General features: G+C 43.1%; 3 protein-coding genes and 3 non-coding genes across 7 annotated transcripts; 5 read left to right on the forward strand and 1 right to left on the reverse strand.

The window, feature by feature from the left end:
* Positions 1–2423: 2423 nt before the first annotated feature.
* On the forward strand, positions 2424–12421 carry LOC100282096 (eukaryotic translation initiation factor 2 beta subunit). Its single transcript, NM_001155009.2, has 9 exons — positions 2424–2680; positions 3313–3418; positions 3494–3549; positions 3644–3695; positions 3766–3872; positions 5059–5204; positions 5292–5434; positions 6302–6387; positions 11961–12421. Exons 1-9 carry the CDS (start codon positions 2636–2638, stop codon positions 12036–12038), a joined length of 819 nt encoding a protein of 272 aa, NP_001148481.1. The 5' UTR covers positions 2424–2635; the 3' UTR covers positions 12039–12421.
* Positions 6815–6892, forward strand: LOC111590690 (small nucleolar RNA SNORD34). Its single transcript, XR_004855732.1, has one exon. It is a non-coding gene; the product is annotated as a small nucleolar RNA SNORD34 (small nucleolar RNA).
* Positions 11368–11448, forward strand: LOC111590692 (small nucleolar RNA SNORD34). Its single transcript, XR_004855735.1, has one exon. It is a non-coding gene; the product is annotated as a small nucleolar RNA SNORD34 (small nucleolar RNA).
* Positions 11550–11629, forward strand: LOC111590689 (small nucleolar RNA SNORD34). Its single transcript, XR_004855731.1, has one exon. It is a non-coding gene; the product is annotated as a small nucleolar RNA SNORD34 (small nucleolar RNA).
* Positions 12422–14347: 1926 nt separating the features above from the next.
* Positions 14348–15120, forward strand: LOC100282043 (photosystem II 11 kD protein). Its single transcript, NM_001154956.2, has one exon. It carries the CDS (start codon positions 14393–14395, stop codon positions 14903–14905), a length of 513 nt encoding a protein of 170 aa, NP_001148428.2. The 5' UTR covers positions 14348–14392; the 3' UTR covers positions 14906–15120.
* Positions 15121–15711: 591 nt separating this feature from the next.
* LOC100273759 (uncharacterized) lies at positions 15712–20108 on the reverse strand. Of its 2 annotated transcripts, none has more exons than XM_020547926.2 (7): positions 19860–20108; positions 17320–18307; positions 17142–17224; positions 16935–17055; positions 16657–16830; positions 16440–16547; positions 15712–16258 (listed from the first exon to the last, which is right to left on the reverse strand). In XM_020547926.2, exons 2-7 carry the CDS (start codon positions 17977–17979, stop codon positions 15959–15961), a joined length of 1446 nt encoding a protein of 481 aa, XP_020403515.1. In that variant the 5' UTR covers positions 17980–18307; positions 19860–20108; the 3' UTR covers positions 15712–15958. The 2 variants fall into 2 exon arrangements, with proteins under 2 accessions (XP_020403515.1, NP_001341734.1); NM_001354805.1 differs by having other exon boundaries at positions 15737–16258; positions 19940–20099.
* Between the last annotated feature and the right edge of the window lie 5335 nt (positions 20109–25443).

The raw sequence follows: 25443 nt of genomic DNA on the forward strand, positions 1-25443 counted from the left end.
TTCGGGTTTTTTCGGTTCCTCACCTACCGGACGGTCCGCGCCTGAGGCCGGACGGTCCGCGCGTGGTCTCGTACGGTGCTTGCTTTCCTTTCGGACGGTCCGTAGTGTAGACATGGGTTTTTGCATTGGTTCTGTCCGAAGGTCATCCTGGTGTCGCGGACGGTCCGCCGCAAGGGCCCGGACGGTCCGCCGCAAGGGCCCGGACGGTCCGCGCTTAGTCTGTTTTTCCAAAAAGCTTCTCTTGTCCGGAATAATCTACGGTATTCCGGACAGTCGATTTAGAATAGTTGTAGATGAACCTTTGGCACCTATAGAACATATAATCTAGAGCAAACTAGTTAGTCCAATTATTTGTGTTGGGCAATTCAACCACAAAAATCATTTAGGAAAAGGTTTGAGCCTATTTCCCTTTCACACGCCTTGGTTCGTTCAAGAGAGATTTGAGCGTGTTTTGGTTTGAAACTCCGTTGGTTTTCATTCGTATGCTCTTTTCTTCACTTGTGTGCGTGGTCTTGCTGCATTTGTGCTCTTTGTGTATGTTGCTTCTCCATCTCTTACCCTTGTTCGTAATTGTGATCATATTGTGTAAGGTGTGAGAGGCTCCAACTTATGGAGGTTCCTCACAAACGGGAACATACTATAAGGAATACAAATGTGGTACTCAAGTTTGATCTCTGGATCACTTGAGAGAAGTTTGAGTGCAAACCTCGTCCATTGGGACGCCACAACATGGAGGTAGGCCTCGGCCGAACCACAGGATATATCGCCGTGTCTCATTGTCCACTTACTTGCATTGCGATTTTGTTCTTCCGAGCTCTCCACTTCACTTTGATTATTGCTCTAGTTTCAATACACATATTGTGAGAGCAATTAAGTGAAGAGATCCTACTTCTATTCTTAATTGAAATTTGGTTTTAGATTTCACTAACCCCATTTATAGACAAAGTTTGTCGTTTTTAGTTAAAGTTTTCGCAGGATCACCTATTCACAACCCTCTAGGTGCTCTCAGAGAGGGAGGGAGATAAAGAGTCATGTGGGTGAGGAAGAAATTTATCAGGGTTTCTCCCTCATACAAAAAGACATTGTTTGCACATGTCAAGGGTGATTGTTGGTCGTTTGATCAAATCCGATGGTGTAGGATAATTTGCCCGCTTTAGGCCTAGACATAATCGTGTTTTCGTGGACCAAACCTAGGTTATGTTCTAGTGCGAGCGGGGGGTGGGGTGGGGGGACGGGTTGGCAGGTCACGTCGAGGTGAGGTCGGTAGGCCAACCGATTAGGTTGCTTTCGGTACAAGAACAATGATATCTCTAGATTATTGTTTATTTACGAAGCACCACCATCTAAGATCTCTAATGTTTTGAGTATTATCTCTAGACTAAAGTCATTTAATGGCTCCAACTATCCTCTTGAAAGGAGATGGAAACAACACTGGCATTGACATAGATAGATTATGCACTTGACTACTTGAAGCTTGTTGGCCCTATGTTGGTGAAAGGAATACAAACGCCTAAGAGGATGTGAATTAGGGCCTCGAAACTTTCACTAATCTAGACCACAAATGAATCTCTAAAACTAAACCTATGCAAATAGGCAAACTAGAATGTGAAAACTAGGTTTTATCTAAGTGTTGATACCTCTACCGCAAAAGGAGTTTCACAACCTAAATTCCAATCCCAACAAAATCTAACTATGAACAGAGAGAAATGAGCTTAAATGAGATACTTATTTAACGTGGTCATATTTTTTAATTTTCCAGTTATTAGTATATACTCCTTCCATCCCAAAATATAGTTCTTTCGAATGATAATGAATATACACATATATGTAAACTACGTTCATATGATACTTAATGAATGTATGATTAGTCTAAAACGAATTATAGTTTGGGACGAAGGGAATATATAATTAGAAGGCTCAATTCATCTTATAATTTGTTCGAAATATGCTCATATATTATGTGACTCTAGATTGCGAGTTCCATAGGTCATAGGACCACTTTCATCATGTTTGAGAATCATTTATGTGCTAAAGTGGTGTTTGATTTGATTTCTAATGACTAAACTAATTTTTAGTCTCTTTACTTTATTATATTCTAGTTATTAAATTGATAATTACGTAAACTAAAATAAAGTTTTAGTTTTCGTATTTAACAATTCATAGAGTAAAATAAATAAAATAGATGGATCAAAAAAAAGTTCTAGAAATTAAACACCCTAAATCCTACCATAGCTTCACCCTTCACGGTGACACTCTGGAGCCGCTTCACACGCATTCCGCTCAGGTAGCTACCACACTATGCAAAAAAATAGTGTAAAGCAAGCACTCAAAACCACACTCCATAATTTAGAAAATTGAAGCTAACCACTATATTTAAATATTCCAATACCTATAATGACGAAGAGAGGAACATCGTAGCCGTTGATCGCAACGAATATTGGTAGCGGCTCCCCCAGCTCTGGACCTTCTCAAACCCTTCCCCGTGGGCCGTGGCCGCCGTCTGCCTGTCTCCTTCCACTCGCCACTCCGATTTCCCTCGGTCAGACGCCGAAGCCGAACCCTGACTCCAATTCTCTCGTGCGAGTGACATCTAGGTTTCCAGACGCCTTCGGTGAGTACAGGGAAGGAAGTCGCCATGGCTGACGACGAACAGGCGGAGAAGAAGGAGGAGGTCCCCGAGGTGACGTGCTCTCGTCTCTTCTTACAGCGCATCCAGTTAGGTCCGGTTCGGTTTGGTTCTGGCGGCGATAAGTTCATCGGCTGTCGTGCTTGTGTCCGCGTGAGTAGGCCGGGCTTTGAACTAAAACCTCACCTCCCTGTCTCCTCCAGCGCTCCCCCAAAAGAACGCTAAGATGTGGAATCTGCATGAACGGATTAAGTTAGCGTGACAAGGTATATGATCGATTTGAATTTGGGTGAGTAGCTAGGGGTTAGACCTTTAGATGTAATGGACTACACTGCTAGGATTGAAAAGTTCTTGCTGGGTGTCTTAGAACTGTTGCGTTTTTGCTCTATGGGTAATAGAGCTGCGCTGCATCAATAAAAGCATTTTTAGTTGGACCTGGAGTATAGTTCACTTGGATAGAATCATAGAATCTGCACTTCTCCTTGCATATGTATCAATGATTGTTATTTCCCCCCTTAAAAGATGGGTACTATTTATTATAGCACGATGCCGAATTTAATAGTTTAGCGCATGATGTATGTTAAACTATTTGTGATACTCCCATAGTAGCGTTTTGTATGTCTGACTGGCCAGGTTTCTTTCTTTTCCTTGTGTTTATGCTGATAGTGTCTATAATTATTTTGCAGCTTGCTCCTTTTGACCCAACCAAGAAAAAGAAGAAGAAGAAGGTGGTAATACAAGAGCCATCAGATGAGGTGGATAACTTGGCAGAGAAGACAGAGAGCTTGACTGGTGTGTTTAGTATCTACAAAAAGGAGACATTAGTTCACTGAAGATATTTTTAATGATATGCATTTACTTCTGCAGTAACCGAGTCTAGTGAGCCAAGCTTTGCGGGCATGAAAAAGAAGAAGAAGAAACATGTGAGTTTATTCTTCTGTCATCATTTGGATTCAAATGGTTTGACTAGTAATTACTTTTTATTATGGTTCATTTTTTCAACTGTGTACATTTCAGGTGGAACTTGATTCTTCTCTTACCGAGACCGGAGATGTTGATGACACAGGAGGTAAATATACTGCTCATTCAATTATTTTTGACCGTACATTTCTTATTGTAGTATAACATCTGTGCTCCAGACGATCAAGTTAGAGAGGATGAAGAAGGAGAAGGGATTGTGCTCGCTGGTGCCGCTGCCACCAGATACCCTTGGGAAGGAACTGACAGAGATTATAAGTATGAAGAGGTACTTGATAAACCTTTTTTCTAAATTGCTCATCAACCTGTAGTTGTCAGATCATGGGTACTACATCAAAGTTAACATAAGTAAGTTTGACTTTATGTTGCTACGTTATGGTAGAGCCTTTCTCCTGTATTATAAATTCTTTGTCTGTATGATTCATTCTTCTCCTTGATAGCCCTTTGGACTTCATCATTCCACCACCAAGTATCTTTAGCTTAACCTCCACTCCCTTTAGTTACTCCACACACCTTTGAGGCCACCTTCCGAATGCAGGTTGCCATCTTCTCCCGCATGTTGTTTGCGTCATCTTCTTCCTTCCAAGTGTCCTCTTTGATGGTCCTTTTCTTGGAGACTTTTGCGTCATTTTCTTCCTTCCAAGTGCCCTCTTTGATGGTCCTTTCCTTGAAGACTTTTGCCTCACCCCCTTTCAATTTCTATCATTTTGTTCTCACAATCTTGGCCTGTTTACCCCTACGGGCACACACCTGAAAACAAAAGACCGCCACAACAAGTTTATGTTGAGAGACAACACACTCCCTAGGTATCACTTTACAATCCAAGCATGCTCGTTTATCCTCTATTCTTGTGAGGACAAAGTCAGGGCCTGTTTGGTTCGTGGCTAACTGCGACACACTTTGCGCGACACACTTTGCCTAAGGTTAGTCATTCGAATTGAAGAACTAACCTTAGATAGAAAAGTTAGGCAAAGTGTGACAAGTTAGACAGTGAACCAAACAGACCCTCAATCTTACTAGAGTGCTGGCCAGTGGCCACTACTGTAGGTCACTAAATGAGTCTCTCTTCCGAAAGGTGTTAGCTATCAGTAGGTCAAAAGCTACCGTAAAGTCTAAGATTTTCTCTCTCCTGATTCCTACTATCATACCCGAAACCTCCATGAACCGCCTCAAAATCTGCATTTGTTGTACCTACATGCCCATTGAGGTCTCCTTCTATGAACAACTCACTAATAGGCATAAGGTATACCTCTAGCCATGCCATCTAAGTCTTGCCAAAAAAGACGCTCTGCACTCTCGTTGTCTAATTACTGGGGGGGGGGGGGGCAACAAAATTACAAAAGTTTGCAAAAACTAAACACAAAACTTCTCCAACCTAAGATGCTGCCCATATGGAATCAACACGAAATTATGTTTTCTTGGTGAAATCTTATCTTTAATCTGTTTGGTCACAGCTGCTTGGCAGAGTATTCAACATTTTGCGTGAGAACAACCCGGATCTTGCTGGTGATAGAAGAAGAACTGTTATGAGGCCCCCTCAAGTCCTCAGGGAAGGAACAAAGAAGACAGTTTTTGTGAACTTCATGGACTTGTGCAAAACGTATGATCCTATTTCGTTTGATGATCACCATGTGTGTTGATTTCAAAAGAATAAACAGCCAAGCTAAAAGGATCATTCTCTTTCTAGAATGCATAGGCAACCAGAACATGTGATGATGTTCTTGCTTGCTGAGATGGGAACAAGTGGATCCCTGGATGGGCAACAAAGGTTGGTTATCAAAGGAAGATTTGCACCAAAAAATTTCGAAGCGATACTTAGGAGATATATCAGTAAGTTAAATAGCTCTCTGACTCCTGCTCCTTGTTCTTTATTGCGAGTAATATAATGTCTTATCTCAATATTCTGGCCTGAAGCTGTGATATAGAAGAATTAACTTCTAGTGCTAATATACTGTCATTGTCATTCATTTCCTATTGGTTAGTTGTTATTGAAAACACACAGTGCATTTCAAAAAGGCATTGAATGCCAAAGAGGTCTTAGGTAGGTAGAGTTTAGAGTTATCTTATATTCTTATATATTCTCTAGATGTATCAACATCCATGATGTGCTGAGTCATAACTTGGCTTGTGGTGTGTAATAGCTGTCTGTCTCCAGTACCTTAGTCACGAACCTTTTGATCTTTGCATCACCTGGAGTCCCTGACACAAGGATTAATGGATGGCTTGAGATGATCTCAGCAGCCTTATTCTTTGTACATCCGTAATTCTGTATATAAGTTTTTTTTAAGAACTAGGGCTAGGGAAACTTGCCAAAGCACAATTAGGAGTCCTAAGCACAATGGTTAAATGATGGCTTGAAGTGATGTCAGCAACCCTGTTCTTTCTCCAATTACATATATAAGCTTTTTTCAAGATCAGGGGTTAAGGATACTTTAATCCTGCACACAAGGATTAGCGGATGAATCGAAATGATTTCGGCAACCCTATATCTTTCTTGAATTCCACATATTTTTTTAAAGAGCAGGTGTCTGTGAAGCTTAAAATGAATGTAGGTTAGAACTTGTATTGGGTTGTAGTTACTGTTCTTTCCTTTTTCTATGCGGAGAATCAACACAAATGTTTTTCAATTTTTTAATGTTTTTATTTCTAAGCTTGCTAAATAATTCTTCCTTGTTTTTGTGCAATTTCGCTTTTTAGATGAATATGTCATATGCAATGGTTGCAAGAGTCCGGATACCATTCTTTCTAAAGAGAACAGGTTGTTCTTCCTCCGATGCGAGCAGGTAAATTGTTTCATAGTGGCGGCATTCCCAATTCTCTAGTTTCATCTGAGTATTTGTTGCATAATACCATGATCCTATTATCTGGAGGACTTCTAAATTAAACATTTTCTATGTGTGTGCTTGCCTGTTTGGCGTAGCATAGTGTCATGGGCAAAAGCTTGCTTCAGTAAGAAGTTGAAAACTGGAACAGTACCCTGGATATAGTCTATCCTAAGGCATAATATTGGTGATGGTGCATGGGATTCACTGTTTCTGACTTCCCAAATTTGTCTACTATTTGGTTTTTGTTTTTCGGCCAGGGGAATTAGAGATTATGTACATCTACAGAAGGGGTGTATTTACTGCAAACCATGAACTAACTTTGCATGTGCATTGCTGCCACCTGCTTTATATTCATTGCATTGTGATTGCTAATTTGCTATAGATCTTGCCTATGATGACTTGCTTGTTGCCTACATTGTCTGATTATTATCTCTATGATAATAGTCCCACGATCTGAGGCTAACTGCATCACCTTACATATGTATATATACTAAACATAATAGCATTGCTCATTTGCTCTTCTTTTCTTTCCGTCATGGACGGACCAAATTTAATTACCCAAGAGCAACGAAATTACAAAAGTTTAACAATCCATTGTGCGTGTTTAACCAAAGTTAATCAAACTGCCAGTTGTACTGAGCTCACAGGGTTCATACGAAACTACAACAATAACAAAGTCTTTTAGTCCCAAACAAGTTGGGTAGGCTATAGCTAAAACCTAACAGATTCCACAAGTCAAAGTTCGGGCACATGAATGACTGTTTTTCATGAACTCCTATTCAAGGCTAAATCTTTGGGTATATTACATCCTTTCAAGTTTCAAGTCTCTTTTTACTTCCTCTTTTCATATTAACTTCAGTCTTCCTCTTTCTTTCTTCCTGTTGTTGTCACGTCTTAAGATCCCAATACACACTGGTGCTTCTAGATGTCTCCGTTGGACATATCCAAATTATCTCAACCGATGTTGGACAAGTTTTTCTTCAGTTGTGCTGCCCCTAGCCTATCACTTATATCATCATTTTGGACTCGATCCCTTCTTGTATGGCCTTCAATTGGTGCTACCCTTAGCCTATCACGTATCATCATTCTGGACTCAATCCCATTTTGTATGACCATAAATCCAATGTAACATACATATTTCTGCAACACTTATCTGTTGAACATGTCATCTTTTTGTAGGCCAACATTCTGCATCATACAACATAGCAAGTCTAATCGTCATTTTATAAAACTTGCCTTTTAGCTTCTATGGTACTCTCTCGTCATATAGAACGATAGATGTTTGACGCCACTCCATCCACCCTACTTTGATTCTATGGCTAACATCTTTGTCAATATCCCGTCTCTCTGTAGCATTAGTCCTAAATACCTAAACTCGTCCTTCTTGGGCACTACTTATCCAACATCACGACAAAAATATAAGGGCTCAAAAGTCAAAACTGATCTTTGTTGGTCTTATGCTAAGGTCATCTGTGTCCTCAGCACTTATCATAACATTGTTGTACATGTTCTTAATGAGCTCAACGTACTTCAATGGAACTTCATGTTTGTCCAAGACTTAGGTTGTCTCTAGCAAGGACCTGTAAAGCGTCCGGTTCGCTACATTTAGCGGACGTTGTGCTCCTTCAAGCCTCCAGCAATGAACGGTAAAAGGTGCGCTAAACTTTAGAGCATCGTTCTCATCCGCTAAATGTGGCGAGCGACTGTTTGCATGCTATCCGTCGGTTTCGTCCCACACCTCCCGGCTCTCACCATCGCCTGGAGTTTTGTAGTTGCGACAGTGGGTGAGCTCGGCGATGAGCTGTTTGGGAGAGACGTCGAGGGTGTAGAAGAACCGGATACGACGCCGCAACCTTCACGCCTCCTCCCGACGACGTGCTCGTTGTCCTGGTGGCGTGCTCATTCTCCCGGTGGCCGGCGCGCTCATTCTCCCGACGACGTGCTCCTCCTGGCGACGTGCTCCTCTTGGCGGTGCCTCCTCCTGCTCGAACATCACATTGCGGCGAGTGGGTAGCTAGATCGGATCCCGCGTGAAAGGTGTTTGATGAAATGCTCATACTAGCGTCCAAAAACTGTTGTTCAAAAAAAGAATACATTTTGTTAATTTTAAATGCTCATATGATGAAATGCTCATACTAGGCTACCAGCGTCCAAATTTTGTTAATTTATACGTTCACAAATTTGTAGTATTGAAAATTATTAATTTCATCATTTAAATGTCGTACGTTAGAACCAATTGAAATATATGAAAATCAATGAATAAATATGGTAGTTTATGTATTCTGTTAATATTGTAGATATAGAGGATTGAATTTAGAGGACATTGTTGAAGAAGAAAAAGATATAGAGGACGTAATTTTTTAGAGGTAGCTGTAAAGGACAGAGAATGTTTCTTTAGGGGATGAAATTTAGGGGACGTTGCTGGAGACAACCTTACCTCATAATATTTCTTGGTATTTTGTCATAAGCCTTCTCCAAGTCAACAAAAAACTTGTGTAGGTCCTTATGTTTCCTATACTGCTCCATCGCTTGTCTTATTAAGAACATGGCTTCCATGGTTGATCTTCTGGGCGTGAAACTAAGGGCATGTTTGGTTCAGCTTTTTTCTGAAGAGCTTTTCTGAGAATTTGGATTCGTAGATAATCTAGCTGTCATGAGAATCTAGATATCGTGTGGCTTACATGCGGAGGAAGATGAAAGGGTTGGTTTATGAAGCGGCACATTCCTTCGGCCGCGACGATTTGACGAATTTTGCATTTATGTTGATTTGTGCGATTTTCACAGAAGCGGACTGAGAAATGAAGCGTTTGGTGACCAGAATCCGCCTCTGGACCCCAGAATCAGTTGATAAGATGAAATAAACATGCCCTAAATTGTGTGAAGAGAACCTCTTTATTCCTTTCAAACGATGCTTGATAACTCTTTGTTGTAGCTTCATAGTATGGCTCACCAACTTAATTCCTCGTCAATTACTACAATTGTGTGAAGAGATCCTCGTTATTCTTGTAGGTCGGTACCATTATACTTATCCACTCGTTAGGCATCTTGTTCGACCATAAGATATGATTGAACAACTTGGTTAGCCATATTGTAGCTATGTCCTCGAGGCATCTACATACCTCAATTTGGATAGCATTAGAGCCCATCGCTTTACTCTCTTTCATCCTTTTCTATTCCTCTATAACCTCAGATTTTTGGATCTTACGCACAAAGCATCTATTGATGTCATCAAAAGAGTCGTCATGTGTCCCCATTCTCTGCATTGAACAATTTGTCAAAATACTCACCATCTATGTTTGATCTCGTCCTCATTTACCAACAGATGATTTGTTTCATCCTTAGTGCATTTAACTTGGTTGAAGTCTTCCTCTCACGAACCCTAGCCATCCTACATATATCCTTACCTCCTTCCTTTCCTTTGTACTCAAACGTTGGTAAAGATCCTCATATGTCTTACCCTTTTGCCACACTTACAGCTCACCTTGTAGTCTTCTTTGCTACTGTTTATTTCTCTGTTGTCCACACTCCTGTCATGGTATAGACGTCTGTAGCATTATTTTTTCTCTTTAATAGCCTTTTGGACTTCATCATTTCAGCACCAAATATCTTTGGCTTCACCTCCACTTCCTTTAGTTACTCCATGCACCTCTAGGGCAACCTTTTGAATGCATGTTGCCGTCTTCTCCCACATGTTATTTGCGACTTCTTCCTTTCAAGTGCCCTCTTTGATGGTTCTTTCCTTCAAGATTTCTGGCTTATCCCCTTTTAGTTTCCACCACTTTGTTATCACAATCTTGGCTTGTTTATCCCTATGGGCACGCACCTAAAAAATGAAAGACCGCCACCACAAGCTTATGTTGAGAAACAACACACTCCTAGGTATCACTTTACAATCTAAGCATGCTCATTTATCCTCTCTTGTGAGGACAAAATCAATCTGACTAGAGTGCTGGCCACTACTGTAGGTCACTAAATGGGAGTCTCTTCCTAAAGAAAGCGTTGGCTATCAACAGGTCAAAAGCTACCACAAAGTCTAATACCCCTCTTGATATCTACTACCGTATCCAAAACCTCCATGAACCGCCTTGAAACCTGCACTTGTACCTATATGCTCATTGAGGTCTCCTATGATAAGCTTCTCATCTCACTGATAGGTACAACTCTAACCATGTCATCTAAGTCTTCCCCAAAAAGTCTCTTAGAGCTCTCATCGTGACCTACTTGGGGTCGTACGCTCTAATTATGTTTAAGACCAAATCACCCACGACAAGCTTGACTAAGATAATCCTATCTCCTTACATCCACCACACCGTTTTTGAGACACTTATCAATCAAACTCTTACTCTATTTCTATTTGCAGTTGTTCCTGTGTACAGGAGCTTAAAGTTGGTATTGCTCCCCTCCTTCGTCTTACGATCCTTCCATTTAGTCTCATGGACACATAAGATATTTACATGCCTCCTAGTCGTTGTTTCAAGTTTTAATTAGCTCCCTTAACTTACCCGCGAGCAATCCTACATTCCAACTATCTAATGGGATCCTAGTTGGTTTGATCAGCTTCCTTACCCTCCACACCCATTTGTGATGTGAAGAGTGTTGCACATTTTTTTATTACACTCGGACACTGATGTAGTGTGCCACTAAGTAATTATCCGATCCTTGCTTACTTGACACTGCCCTGATCGTGACATGCATGTCACCAAGGGTGCTGACCTGGCCCTTGCCCCTTTAACACCATAACCGGGTTCTGATATGGTGCGTCGCTAAGAGGGTTACGCTCCAGCAGATTTTTTTCGTGTTTTAGAATGACTGGGTTTAACGTCGGCTTGCCAAGCCTATATCGTTAGTCTTTGTTTATAATCTTTGGATTGAGATCTGTTATGTCAAGACAACATAAGCGGAGTTGAAACCCAATATCGTTAGTCTTTGTTTATAAAATTTGCATGTGATGACTTGCAAGATGATGTGTACATTGTCTGACACATCTGTATGATAATAATTTCAAGAGCTGAGGCTTCAAACATGGCCGTAATTTATCTTGTATGTGTTTTTTCATTTTCAAGTGAGCACATACTTGCAGAGGTTGGTATTTGCTGCTACATTCGTTCAGCTCTTTTGGAGTTGCCCATGATGAGTTGCGGAATTATTGCCTACATTGTTTGACAAACATCCCTGCGTGCACTCAGCAGCTGAGGCATACATTAACGCCGTTAGATTTCATTGGTATCAGATTTGTTGCTTTTGGCTTGAAAGAAATGCTATGTTGTTACAGTTTTTGCATCCCATTGCTTGCTAGTTGTTCCAGAAGCTATATGGTTGAGTTGCATTCCCAACATTGTTTGCTCGGCTGGGTGAGAAAAAACTGAGGACGACAATAAAATATTTCGTTGATATAGAGCTAGGATTCTGATGAGCAGTACAAGGCTGACTTGCTGTGGGTTGACGTCTGTTTGAACACTTCATGAGGCATATGGGTATTGGTTATATTATTACTATATCCTAACTAACTGCTGGATTATTCACTCTTGCAGTGTGGTTCATCGAGGTCTGTTGCTCCCATCAAGGCTGGATTCGTTGCCCAAGTGGGCCGTCGTAAGGCTGGATCTTAAGCTACCTACTACTTGCCTGAAATCGCTTCCCGATGAAGACAATGCAAACTAGTTTGCTGGTCCACAAAAATCATTGTTGCACTTTCCCTTGTGCCTACACAGTTCACTGGATTTCTGCTGTTCGCTATACTTGGATTGGTGCTGTGAATTTATTTCGTGTGATGAGAGGATTTGTGTTTGCGGCTCACTTGTGTTTACTACGTTTGTTTTGCTCGTGATTTTGCTGTGGAAGGCACTGTCGGGAGCTTCCCGAGTTAGGACGAGTAACAAGAAAACGTGTTGCTTCCATTCAGATAAAAAGCAAGGCTGCAGCATTCTGAACTGTTCCTCAGCTTCTTTTCCCTGCACTTATTTGGGTATAAAAAGCTAAGAAGATGTGATTTTATGCTTTGGGTAGAGAGGATTGCAGAGAGGCTTCCAAATTGGAAAGCGCACCTCCTTAACCTTACTGGTAGGACAGCTTTTGTGCGTTTTGTTCTTTCAGCTATCCCCATCTACCTTCTCATTGCAATGAATGCCTCCAAGTCGGTGATAAAAGAAATTGATAAAATTAGAAGGGGATTTATAGAAGGGAAGGAAGCTAAGGAAACGGTTATAAAGCTTATCTCTCTCGGGGGTCTTGGTATCTCTAACCTAAAGTTTAAGAGCTGGACACTGCAAGTAAAGTGGTTCTGGCTAGAAAAAACTGATCCAAATAGACCATGGCAGAGTCTTAACATTCTTGTGCAGCAACATGTCAAAGAATTATTTGCAAAATCTTTGATATCTATTATTGGGAATGGGGTCAGTACCCTGTTCTGGACTGACAATTGGATGCATGGGGAGGCAATCAGGGACATTGCACCAGAAGTAGCTGCCAAGGTGGGCAAAAGAGCACTGTCCTCTACAACAGGAGCTCATGCCCTTGATAATTCCCGCTGGGTCAATGATATTAGAGCTCTTACCAGCGTCCAAAAACTGTTATTCAAAATTCTCCCGAAAATCCAATTTCATTTTTCAATAGGGTTAGATGATCTAGTTCTTAATATTATTAGTTTACTTAACTGACAGATTCCGCAACAAATCTCTTGATTCGGAATTAGGGACTCATGTTCCGTCTGATGAATCGATTTTCTTTTTTTTTACACTTCTATATCTCACTCTATCTTGAATATATTTTGTTAATTTTAAATGCTCATATGACGAAATGCTCATACCAGCGTCCAATTTTTGTTAATTTATACATTCACAAATTTGTAGTATTGAAAATTATTAATTTCATCATTTAAATGTCGTACGTTAGAACCAATTGAAATATATGAAAATCAATGAATAAATATGGTAGTTTATGTATTATGTTAATATTGTAGATATAGAGGACTGAATTTAGAGGACATTGTTGAAGAAGAAAAAGATAGAGAGGACATAATTTTTTAGAGGTAGCTGTTAAGGACAGAGAATGTTTCTTTAGAGGATGAAATTTAGGGGGACGTTGCTGGAGACAGCCTTACCACATAATATTTCTTGGTATTTTGTCGTAAGCCTTCTCCAAGTCAACAAAAAACTTGTGTAGGTCCTTATGTTTCCTATACTGCTCCATCGCTTGTCTTATTAAGAACATGGCTTCCATGGTTGATCTTCCGGGCATAAAACTAAGGGCCTGTTTGGTTCAGCTTTTTTCTGAAGATCTTTTCTGAGAATTTGGATTCGTAGATAATCTAGCTGTCATGAGAATCTGGATATCGTGGGGCTTACATGCGGAGGAAGATGAAAGGGTTCGTACGGGTTAGGTTTTATAAAGCGGCACATTCCTCCGGCTGCGACGATTTGACGAATTTTGCATTTATGCTGATTTGTGTGATTTTCACAGAAATAAAAAAATTTATAAAAATAATGTTTCGACATGAATGCATTCAAACATTTTATAAAAAATTTTCTAACCAAGAAATTGTTCATTTTATTTATATCACCATTTCATTTTTTTGAACATAAGTATTTTTTTCCTTTCTACTGAAAACTAACAATTCAAATTGGATTGTTTTCATTTGATAGATTTAAGGTGTTACATTTTTCTTTTCTTTTTTGTTCTTTTGGCAGGATCTCTGCATGTAAAATCCTTTGAGTTTGTCTCCTTTCATTTTTAATATAAAGATGCACTGCGCGTTCGATAAAAAAACGTGTTGCTGCCATGCACCATGGCCGCCCTATCCGAAATCTTGGGAGCCCATTCACAGCCTCAAGAAGGGTAGTCGGGATAAGGGGATAAGCTGACGTGTCGCTCTCCCAGTCTCGGTTTTGCCCACAAACCAAAAGCTATCTCGCTGGTCACTGTCCTCGCTTTTGCTCCCTGTTCCGCCGAGCTCACGCCAGTAGAGATGAGGGCCACGTCGTCCCCCGTGGCTGGCGCCGTCCTCGCCGCCCCTTCCTCCGCCGCCGCCGTAGTCGTAAAGCCTCTGCCTCGTGGCGCAGCGAATGGCGGCAGCACGGGCAGGCGCGAAGTGCTTGCCGGGACCGGGCTGGGCGCGGCGCTGCTGCTAGCGCTGGGGCCCGTGTGCGGCGCGGCGCGTGCGGCGGACGAGGAATACGTGAGCGAGACGAAGGAGGTGATCGGGAAGGTGCGGTCGACGATCAACCTGGACAAGTCGGACCCGAGCGTGGCGGACGCGGTGGCGGAGCTCCGGGAGCTGTCCAACTCGTGGGTGGCCAAGTACCGGCGGGAGAAGTCGCTGCTGGGGCGGCCGTCGTTCCGGGAGATGTACTCGGCGCTCAACGCCGTGTCGGGCCATTACATCAGCTTCGGCCCCACGGCGCCCATCCCGGCCAAGCGCCGCGCGCGCATCCTCGAGGAGATGGACACCGCCGAGAAGGCACTCCTCCGCGGCAGGTAGGCCAAATCCCAGCGAAGCCCGGCCATGGCGATCGCCGTCGCCGTGGTGGCAGGAACGCAGCTCTCAGCGACAACGCTACCATTTTGTAACTACTGCGGTGTAGTATATATATATGCATGCATTCGTACGTGATGCGAGCTGTGTTTTCGGTCCGATGGGAGCGCGTCCTGTGACTGTGACTGGAGTAAAAATTTACCGAGCTTCTGAGAGTATCACATTGTGTATCGATCTTGCAAGACTTCTGAATCAGCTATGCATGGATGGGACTGGGAGTTGTCCATCGGTTATCCTGCTGGCTGCCATTCTTGGTTCTTGGCGTTGCCAATGCGCGTTATCTTGTTCATACATTTGGCGTAGCCGCGTAGACAATGCCAGTTAATCGGAGGTACTGATCGGCATGAGGGGGACACCTGTGGATGCGTGAGGTAGGGGGACGGGGACGGGGCGCACCGCATGTTCCGCCTTTTCTTGCTGGCAGTGGGAAAACTGCCCGATCCTGCACATTGTGTTCATAGGGCAAGCAAACAACAATTTGGCCATGTGACAAGTCCTTTTGAAACCAAACAAACTTCTCCATCTTCGAAAGTGTTTTCTACGTAGCCCCGTGGACAGCGCATAGCATAGCTGCCCCTAATAAAATAGGTTCAACGCCCAATTATGAAATCTTTGGAAGAAAAGGATAAACCGAATTATAGCTGCTACGCCAAAACTAGGCCAAAGAACCACGAATGGATAAATAAGGAATACGGAAACAAAAACGGCAACTAGACCAGAGAATGAAATTGCATTATAAGGCCACAATTGAATAGACCGAGCAAGTTCAAATTGACGTAGGAGAATTATTATGGCGCTTCAATAAGAACTTCTGGCAATATTGCACATTGTCACTTGCCAAGCTGTTGTTCTCAAGCAATAGGCGCTTGGCTGGCCTACCCACAACACAACAATAAGGTTAGATTCCCATCACTAATGTCTTGAAGAAATACATAGGATTCAGACTCAAAGATAGTTATTTGAACTCCGGGTTAGATATCAGATCACGGAAGTAGTTCTTTAGCCAAGTGGACTCGGCTTCTGGAGGAACGGTGCGGGCCTCACATAACTGAACCCCACAAAGTTGCTGTTGGCCGCAACAGGGCTGGCCACCGGAGAATCAAGCACGGGCATGTTCGTCCAGCACTCGTCAAAGTTCGCAATGCAGGTCTTGCCAGCAACATTCGGCCGGAAGCTTGGCTCGATCTGCCGGGCCTCCAGCCTCTTCCAGTTTACAGACTTGAACCACTTGTGGTTCTTGATTTCGTCACTGCCGCCTGGTCCGCTTCCCAGCCGTCTGCCAGCTTCTTTGTGCAATAACTGAAATAAATAACAGTGTTGAGAAATATGACATGATCATGGCAGGATGATTATCCACAAAAAATGGAAACATTATGAGATCGAATGGTAGAGTGATGGCCGTAAACAGTAGGTTTTAACAATAACACAAAGCTGGTTGAACAAAATGCATAGGAGCAAGGTAGACATAGCAGCAACTTACTCCTTTCAACATTGAGTGAACTTCACTAGATAAATATGTTGGCAGCTTTATCTTCTCCTTTACTATCTTCTGCTGAATCTTGTCTCTGTTTCCACCAACAAACGGTGGCTGCCATACATGGCAAAAGAACAAGTAATGAGACATAAACAAAATCTCCTCTGTACCTATAACACGTCCAGTCAGAAACTTCCAGCTCAAAAAAAAAAAAAAAACTCACCTTTCCTGTAAGCATTTCAAAAAGAAGGACTCCCACACTCCACCAGTCTGCAGCCTTATCATGACCTCGGCCCTGAACAATTTCTGGGGCCATGTATTCAACAGTACCACACATTGAGTTTGATCTAGTGTTTTCATCAAATTCTTTTGCCACACCAAAGTCAGTCAGCATAGCCTAAACACGTCGACAAGTCAAGAAGGGGCATTTTTTTTCAAACTTCCAATATATGAGCAGAAGATGATGTAGGATGGGCAGAGATTATATCAACAGATCCTTACATGACCATCAGCATCCAGTAAGATGTTCTCAGGCTTCAAATCTCTATGCATAATACCGTTGGCATGGAGGTGGGCGACTGCAGATACAATTTCAGCAGTGTAGATGCGTGCAAGCTCCTCCCTACAAGATAAGTGGTAACTTAATAAAACTAAAACTAGTAAAAACTTGATAGACATTAGACACAAAAGTAGATGAATCTAAGTTACCTAAATAAACCCTGGTGGTAAAGCTGGAAGAAGAGATGGCCCCCATTTATAAAGTCCAGGACAAGGTAAAGTCGGTACTTCGTCTGCCAAAACAGGCGAGTGATTAATACTGGCAAAAAGGATACTGGAGATTTGAACATGGCAACAAAGAATAAGCACGTAAATCACAATTGCCTACCTGAAAGGAGTACCTCAGCTGCACGACAAAAGGATGGTCAACCTTTGTAAGTATATCTCTCTCAGCTTTCATGTACTCAGCATGATTCTTCTCCACAATCTTGTCCTTCCTCATAACTTTCATTGCATATATTTCAGATGTACCTTTCTTTCTCACCTGATATACTTTGCCAAATGCCCCTTGGCCAACGAGCTTCAGAACTTCGAAGTCATCTAGTCCAACGCCCTCATTCTCCTTTTTTACATCATCAAACTCATCATCGCTAAGGGACCCTTGGTTGATTTGTTTTCCTTTGGAAGGGCACTCTGAAAGTTCCAATGAACTCTCTGTCTTGTGTAATGTAAGCTTGCTAAATGGCAAAGACTGGCTAACAAGAGATGATGGACCAACAAGAGAATGAGATCGTTTGACAATGACATCAGGGTCATTGTAAACCTCATCGTTGGACTCAGCCACAGGTGCTGGACTGTCAGGAGTGAGAATACTCACTTCTGTGTGAGTCTGGACTGCACTAGGCCCAAAAACATCAGAAAAGTCGAACTCAACATTTTCAGAAGGCACAACATCTGGGGGCCCCCCTGGCAGAAGTATCTTCCCTCTAAAAAGCTTGGGGCCCTGTGCACGCGCTGCTGTAACAGAGGTTATCTCGGAGGAAACCATCTTCGAGAACCTATAAGATTCCACAAGATGACTAGGAAGTCTTGGGCCACAATTTAGCTATGCAGCTCCCAACGGCCAATTCCCAGACCAGAAATAATGCCTTATGGGGCAGCGGTCTAAGGAAGGCTCCCTCCACAGATTCCCAAGACAACGGAAGATGCAGGACTGCGAACAATGGCCTTGAACAAGTGGAAATTTACGAAAACGACTGGGAACCCAAGAAATCCTGGAAGGAGGCAGGGAGGGAAGCTGCCGCTGTTTCCCGCTGGACAGGAAACGCTGGATGCCACTGTTCTTCCTGAATTCATGAGATCAACTTTTCTATTGGCTGCAGGCAAGATAATAGTATTGTTATTTTACAGAATGGGTAGCTTACTTGATGAGCATTGAAGAGGATACATCAGTAAAGAAGAACATCAAGCTCGGATGATTATTGCATAATGTTTGGGCATAAAATTGGTGACAGTTTTCAGTACAAAACAATTCCTGAATTCATGAGATTAACTTTTCTATGGGCTGCAGGCAGAATAATATTTTTATTTTACAGAATGGGCATGCTTGATGAACATTGAGGTACATCAGGAAAAAAACTTCAGGCTAGGATGATTATTACATAATGCTGAAGCACAAGTTTGGTCACAATTTTCAGTGCAGAACACACAAACCATAGTATTATTATAACATAAGTAAATGCTCATATCATGAACCTATAATCTCATGTTTAATTGGAAGCAACATGCATTCTCGTAAACTCTTTGCTGTATTTCGATTTTGTGGGAGCTATGGCAAGTCATGTTATCAAATTGTCTAATCAATCTTAGCTGCCATGGCACCGATCAGCCCGACTAATCACGATTAGCCGATATTAATTATGACTAATTGATTATCTCCATAGCACCAATCAGCCCGACTAATCATGATTAGTCAAACGACTTGATAACATTTATGCATGTGCTTAAAGTAAAGTGTATTGTTAAGCATATTCACAAGATAAAGAGGATTTCACAGACGCACACGAGAATGATGCTAGACATGCATTTAATATGTATTTCAGATTCTATACAAGGAAATGCATCTGAGTCCGTCAAATAACTGTTCCAATTGACAAATTATGCTAACAACCGAAGTGCAAGAAAGGTACAGACTGGAACAATTGGTCAAAGATTGAAACTGTAAAAAGTTTTTTTTGTAAATTTGTCAAACATGCTACATTGATGGGGTGTCAACTTCGAAGAATGACAATTTCCAAATTTAGAGAACCCCCCCCCCCCCCCCCCCCCCCCCCCCCCGGCACACACGCAGACTCGCTGCTGGTCGAAGACCAGAAAACTCAGGCAGAAGCGAACCGTACAACAACTCATCAATCCCTAGCCAGATCTGAAAAGAACCACCCCGACTCCACTGCCATTCAAGTCGACCCCAATCAGCGCTAGCATTCTTATTCACCTGCACCGTTGTTCCCAGCAAACGCAAGAGCTGAGAGCACGAATTGTATCATCTAGAAGCACATCGATCAATATTCCCGTAGGCTACACACAGAATTAACCTACATAACCTAAATTACACAAACTTAACCATAAACTGCGATAAAAAAATCCCCTCTCCACCCAGACACCCACAAGAACACACTACACACGGTAAACCCTCAAATCCACAACCCCAGGTCTGGTCTCTAGCAGATCCAAGGAATGATGGAAGAATAAATCCCCACAGATCCAATTACCCAAACGAATCCTGACACCAAACCAAATAGCACGAGATGTAGCGCATGCTGCGCATACCACCCCCACGGGTGATTGGCGAAACAGGGTTCTTTCAGATGAAAAAATCGGGAAATGATAGCGCGAGAAGGAAACGTCTACTAATCGGGAAGCGCGAACCTGAACAAGCGGGAAAGGAAACCGCGGCGGAGGAGGGAGAGGACGACGGGATTCAGGAGCCGAGACTCGAGACCACGCACCTTGTAGAGAGGACGAGCGGCGAGGGGAACGGCGGGCAGCGGCGGCGGTTTGCTCGGGCGAGCTCGTGCGGTTGCGCCGCGCGGGGCTATTATACTAGCAGCGACGCTGGGGACGCGGGGCTCCGAGGCCGAGGGCGGGGAGGGACGCGTGGCTGTATTGGATTGGTTCGATTCGTAGCGGCTCAGATCGTGAAGGTATACCGCCGGGGCTGGAGAATATGCTACGCTGGGCGGCTGACCAAGTTGGACGGAGGAGGGGCCTCACTGTCAGCCACTAGGCACTCGGAAAGACCAAAAACTGGTTATTTGGAGTAGGCTAAAAAAATTTAAGAATGGATTATAACGTGTATTTCAACAGTTCTCCTAAACAATGGCTAAACCATTATTAAGTACATAATTATTAAATGCAATGATGGCCTTGACCTCTAACACTATGAGCTCTCCTCACCAACGTCAGTCACAACGAACTAGGCACCACCTCCTATCCAACGTGTCTAAAAGCAGCAGTGGTTCGATAAGTCAGAGAAATCATAGACAAGCAAGCATATTTTGAATGCGGACATAACACGGTAGAGGGTGATGACCAATGTCGAGCCATCCCAAAGTTTGCCACTATTGCCCATCCTCAAATCACGCTGACATGACGTCCTCATGGAGCGTGTGGCTTTTCTTTCTTCCCCAGGCCTCAACAGTGCTGCCTCTCAAGGAGAGAGCAATGGAAAGACACATTCCCGATTCACGAGCTCGCGGTGGAGAAGAATACGCTCGCACGAGTGGATTGGGGAGGCATCGCTCACAAGCAAATAAGAGGGAGGGGAGGAGGAAGACGAGATATGTGAAACTTTTTGTGGGAGGATGAAGGAGCTGTTGGAGCAAGAAAAACCAGATTTCTTTCCTAATAATTGTTTTGGGTAGATTTACGAGTTCTTTTGAAGTTGCTCTTAGTTAGGAATATCTAATACAACTCCAAAAAATAACTTATTTTAATTTATAGAAAGTTAGTTAAACGTTATAGATATATAAACTTTAAATTCAACAAATTGATGAATATATGAGTTGATTCACTATTTTGGTGAAGTATCTTAAAAGACACTTGAAAGGGAATTAGGCTTACACCTAGTTCCTAATTGATTTTAGTGGTTGAATTGCCCAATACAAATAATTGGACTAACAAGTTTGCTCTAGTCTATAAGTCATACAGGTGCCAAAGGTTCACACTTAGCCAATAAAAAGACCAAAAATTGGGTTCATCAAAGAGAGCAAGGGATAACTGAAGGCAGCCCTGGTCTGGCGCACCGGACTGTCCGGTGTGCTACCGGACAGTGTCCGGTGCACCAGGGTACTCCAAGCCAAACTTCGCACCTTCGGGAATTCTCAGAGGCGCTTCGCTATAATTCACCGGACATGTCCGGTGCACACCGGACAGTGTCCGGTGCTCCAGGGGAGAGCGGCTCTGAACTCGTCAGCTTTGGGAATCCGCTCCGCTATAATTCACCGGACATGTCTCGTGCACACCGGACTGTCCGGTGAGCCAGCGGAGCAACGGCTACTTCGCGCCAACGGTCGTCTGCAACGCATTAAATGCGCGCCAGTGCACGCAGAGGAGCAGGGGCACGCGCGGGTGGCACACCGGACAGTCTACAGGACTTGTCCTGTGAGCCACCGGACAGCCAGGCGGGCCCACACGTCAGAGCTCCAACGGTCGGAACCCAACGGCCTGGTGACGTGGCTGGCGCACCGGACACTGTCCGGTGCGCCATGCGACAGCAGCCTCCACCAAACGGCTAGTTTGGTGGTTGGGGTTATAAATAACCCCAACCACCCCACATTCAAGTCATCCAAGTTTTCCACCTTCCAACTACTTACAAGAGCTAGGCATTCAATACAAGACACACCCAAGTGATCAAATCCTCTCCAAATTTCACAAAAGCTTTAGTGTTAAGTGAGAGTGATTTGTTGTGTTCTTTTGAGCTCTTGCGCTTGGATTGCTTTCTTTCTCATTCTTTCTTGAAGATCAAACTCACTTGTAATTGAGGCAAGAGACACCAATCGTGTGGTGGTCCTTGTGAGAACTTTGTGTTCCAAGTGATTGAGAAGAAAAGCTCACTCGGTCCAAGGGACCGTTTGAGAGAGGGAAAGGGTTGAAAGAGACCCAGTCTTTGTGACCACCTCAACGGGGAGTAGGTTTGCAAGAACCGAACCTCGGTAAAACAAATCCGCGTGTCACACTCTTTATTCGCTTGCGATTTGTTTTGCACCCTCTCTCTCGGACTCGATTATATTTCTAACGCTAACCCGGCTTATAGTTGTGATTAATTTTGTAAATTTCAGTTTTGCCCTATTCACCCCCCTCTAGACGACTTTCAATTGGTATCGGAGCCCGGTGCTTCATTAGAGCCTAACCGCTCGAAGTGATGTCGGGAGATCACGCCAAGAAGGAGATGGAAACCGGCGAAAAGCCCACTACAAGCCACGGGAAGGCTACATCGGAAGAGTCCCGCAACAAGGGGAAGGAGAAGAAAGCCTCTTCCCACAAGTCGCATCGGAGTGGCGACAAGAAAAAAAAGATGAGGAAGGTGGTCTACTACGAGACCGACACTTCATCACCTTCCACCTCCGGCTCCGACGCGCCCTCCATAACTTCTAAGCGCCATGAGCGTAAGAAGTTTAGTAAGATCCCCTTACACTACCCTCGCACTTCTAGACATACTCCATTACTTTCCGTTCCATTAGGCAAACCGCCAACCTTTGACGGTGAAGATTATGCTAGGTGGAGTGATTTAATGAAATTCCATCTAACCTCACTCCACAAAAGTATATGGAATGTTGAGTTTGGAGCACAGGTATCATCCGTAGGGGATGAGGATTATGATGAGGACGAGGTGGCCCAAATCGAGCACTTCAACTCCCAAGCTACAATCATACTCCTCGCCTCTCTAAGTAGGGAGGAGTACAACAAGGTGCAAGGATTAAAGAGCGCCAAGGAAGTTTAGGACGTGCTCAAGACCGCACACGAGGGTGATGAACTAACCAAGATCACCAAGCGGGAAACGATCGAGGGGGAGCTCGGTCGCTTTCGTCTTCGCCAAGGGGAGGAGCCTCAAGACATGTACAACCGGCTCAAAACCTTGGTGAATCAAGTGCGCAACCTCGGGAGCAAGAAATGGGATGACCACGAGGTGGTTAAGGTTATTCTAAGATCACTTATTTTCCTTAACCCTACTCAAGTACAATTAATTCGTGGTAATCCTAGATATACACTAATGACTCCCGAGGAAGTAATCGGGAATTTTGTGAGCTTTGAGTTTATGATCAAGGGCTCACGGAAGATCAACGAGCTTGACGGTCCCTCCACGTCCGAAGCTCAACCGGTCGCATTTAAGGCGACAGAGGAGAAGAAGGAGGAGTCTACACCGAGTAGACAACCAATCGACGCCTCAAAGCTCGACAACGAGGAAATGGCGCTCGTCATCAAGAGCTTCCGCCAAATCCTCAAACAAAGGAGGGGGAAGGACTACAAACCCCGCTCCAAGAAAGTGTGCTACAAATGTGGTAAGCCCGGTCATTTTATTGCAAAATGTCCTATATCTAGTGACAGTGACAGGGGCGACGACAAGAAGGGGAGAAGAAAGGAGAAGAAGAGGTACTACAAGAAGAAGGGCGACGATGCCCATGTTTGTCGCGAGTGGAACTCCGACGAAAGCTCTAGCGACTCCTCCGACGACGAGGACGCCGCCAACATTGCCGTCACCAAGGGACTCCTCTTCCCCAACGTCGGCCACAAGTGCCTCATGGCAAAGGACGGCAAAAAGAAGAAGGTTAAATCCAAATCCTCCACTAGATATGAGTCTTCTAGCGATGATAATGCTAGTGATGAGGAAGATAATTTGCGTACACTTTTTGCCAACCTAAACATGCAACAAAAGAAAAAGTTAAATGAATTGATTAGTGCTATCCACGAAAAGGATGATCTCTTGGATTCCCAAGAGGACTTCCTTATTAAGGAAAACAAGAAGCATGTTAAGGTTAAAAATGCTTATGCTCTAGAAGTTGAAAAGTGCGAAAAATTATCTAGTGAGCTAAGCACTTGCCATGAGACCATAGACAACCTTAGAAATGAGAATGCTAATTTATTAGCTAAGGTTGATTTAAATGTTTGTGATGTTTCTATTCCCAATCTTAGAAATGATCATGATGATCTGCTTGCTAAGATTGAAGAATTAAACATTTCTCTTGCTAGCCTTAGGATTAAGAATGAAAAATTGCTTGCTAAGGCTAAAGAACTAGATGTTTGCAATGTTACAATTTCCGATCTTAGAGATAAAAATGATATATTGCGTGCTAAGATTGTTGAACTCAATTCTTGCAAACCCTCTACATCTACCACTGAGCATGTCACCATTTGCACTAGATGTAGAGATGTTGATATTGATGCTATTCATGATCACATGGTATTAATTAAGCAACAAAATGATCATATAGCAAAATTAGATGCTAAAATTGCTGAGCATAAACTTGAAGATGAAAAATTTAAATTTGCTCGTAGTATGCTTTATAGTGGGAGACGCCCTGGCATTAAGGATGACATTGGCTTCCAACAGGGAGACAATGTCAAGCTTAATGCTCCTCCTAAGAAATTGTCTAATTTTGTTAAGGGCAAGGTTCTCATGCCTCAGGATAACGAGGGTTACATTTTGTACCCTGCCGGCTATCCTAAGAGCAAGATTAGGAGGATTCACTCTAGGAAGTCTCACTCTGGCCCTAACCATGCTTTTATGTATAAGGGTGAGACATCTAGTTCTAGGCAACCAACCCGTGCTAAGTTGCCTAAGAAGAAAACTCCTAGTGCATCAAATGACCATAATATTTCATTTAAGACTTTTGATGCTTCATATGTTTTAACTAACAAATCCGGCAAGGTAGTTGCCAAGTATGTTGGGGGCAAGCACAAGGGGTCAAAGACTTGTGTTTGGGTACCCAAAGTTCTTGTGTCTAATGCCAAAGGACCCAAAACCATTTGGGTACCTAAAGTCAAGAACTAAACTTGTTTTGTAGGTTTATGCATCCGGGGGCTCAAGTTGGATCATCGACAGCGGGTGCACAAACCACATGACAGGGGAGAAGAAGATGTTCTCCTCCTATGAGAAAAACCAGGATCCCCAACGAGCTATCACATTCGGGGATGGAAACCAAGGTTTGGTCAAAGGATTGGGTAAAATTGCTATATCACCTGACCATTCCATTTCCAATGTTTTTCTTGTAGATTCTTTAGATTACAATTTGCTTTCCGTTTCTCAAATATATCAAATAGGCTACAACTGTCTTTTTACTGATGTAGGTGTCACTGTCTTTAGAAGAAGTGATGATTCAATAGCATTTAAGGGAGTGTTAGAGGGTCAGCTATACTTGGTATATTTTGATAGAGCTGAACTCGACACTTGCTTAATTGCTAAGACTAACATGGGTTGGCTCTGGCACCGCCGACTAGCCCATGTTGGGATGAA

The sequence above is a fragment of the Zea mays genome, chromosome 1 (assembly GCF_902167145.1).
Source record: "Zea mays cultivar B73 chromosome 1, Zm-B73-REFERENCE-NAM-5.0, whole genome shotgun sequence".
Taxonomy (NCBI): domain Eukaryota; kingdom Viridiplantae; phylum Streptophyta; class Magnoliopsida; order Poales; family Poaceae; genus Zea; species Zea mays.

What these genes read in the sequence shown, in the direction of transcription:
- LOC100282096 (NM_001155009.2), top strand. Translation starts at nt 2,636, where the DNA reads ATGGCTGACGACGAACAGGCGGAGAAGAAGGAGGAGGTCCCCGAG. An exon ending in AGAAGGAGGAGGTCCCCGAG is followed by an intron (nt 2,681 to 3,312) that starts GTGACGTGCTCT and finishes ATTATTTTGCAG; the next exon opens with CTTGCTCCTTTTGACCCAAC. An exon ending in TCTTCCTCCGATGCGAGCAG is followed by an intron (nt 6,388 to 11,960) that starts GTAAATTGTTTC and finishes TCACTCTTGCAG; the next exon opens with TGTGGTTCATCGAGGTCTGT.
- LOC100282043 (NM_001154956.2), top strand. Translation starts at nt 14,393, where the DNA reads ATGAGGGCCACGTCGTCCCCCGTGGCTGGCGCCGTCCTCGCCGCCCCT.
- LOC100273759 (XM_020547926.2), bottom strand. Translation starts at nt 17,979, where the DNA reads ATGGTTTCCTCCGAGATAACCTCTGTTACAGCAGCGCGTGCACAGGGC. An exon ending in AGCTGAGGTACTCCTTTCAG is followed by an intron (nt 17,225 to 17,319) that starts GTAGGCAATTGT and finishes CTGTTTTGGCAG; the next exon opens with ACGAAGTACCGACTTTACCT. An exon ending in TTGAAATGCTTACAGGAAAG is followed by an intron (nt 16,548 to 16,656) that starts GTGAGTTTTTTT and finishes CATGTATGGCAG; the next exon opens with CCACCGTTTGTTGGTGGAAA.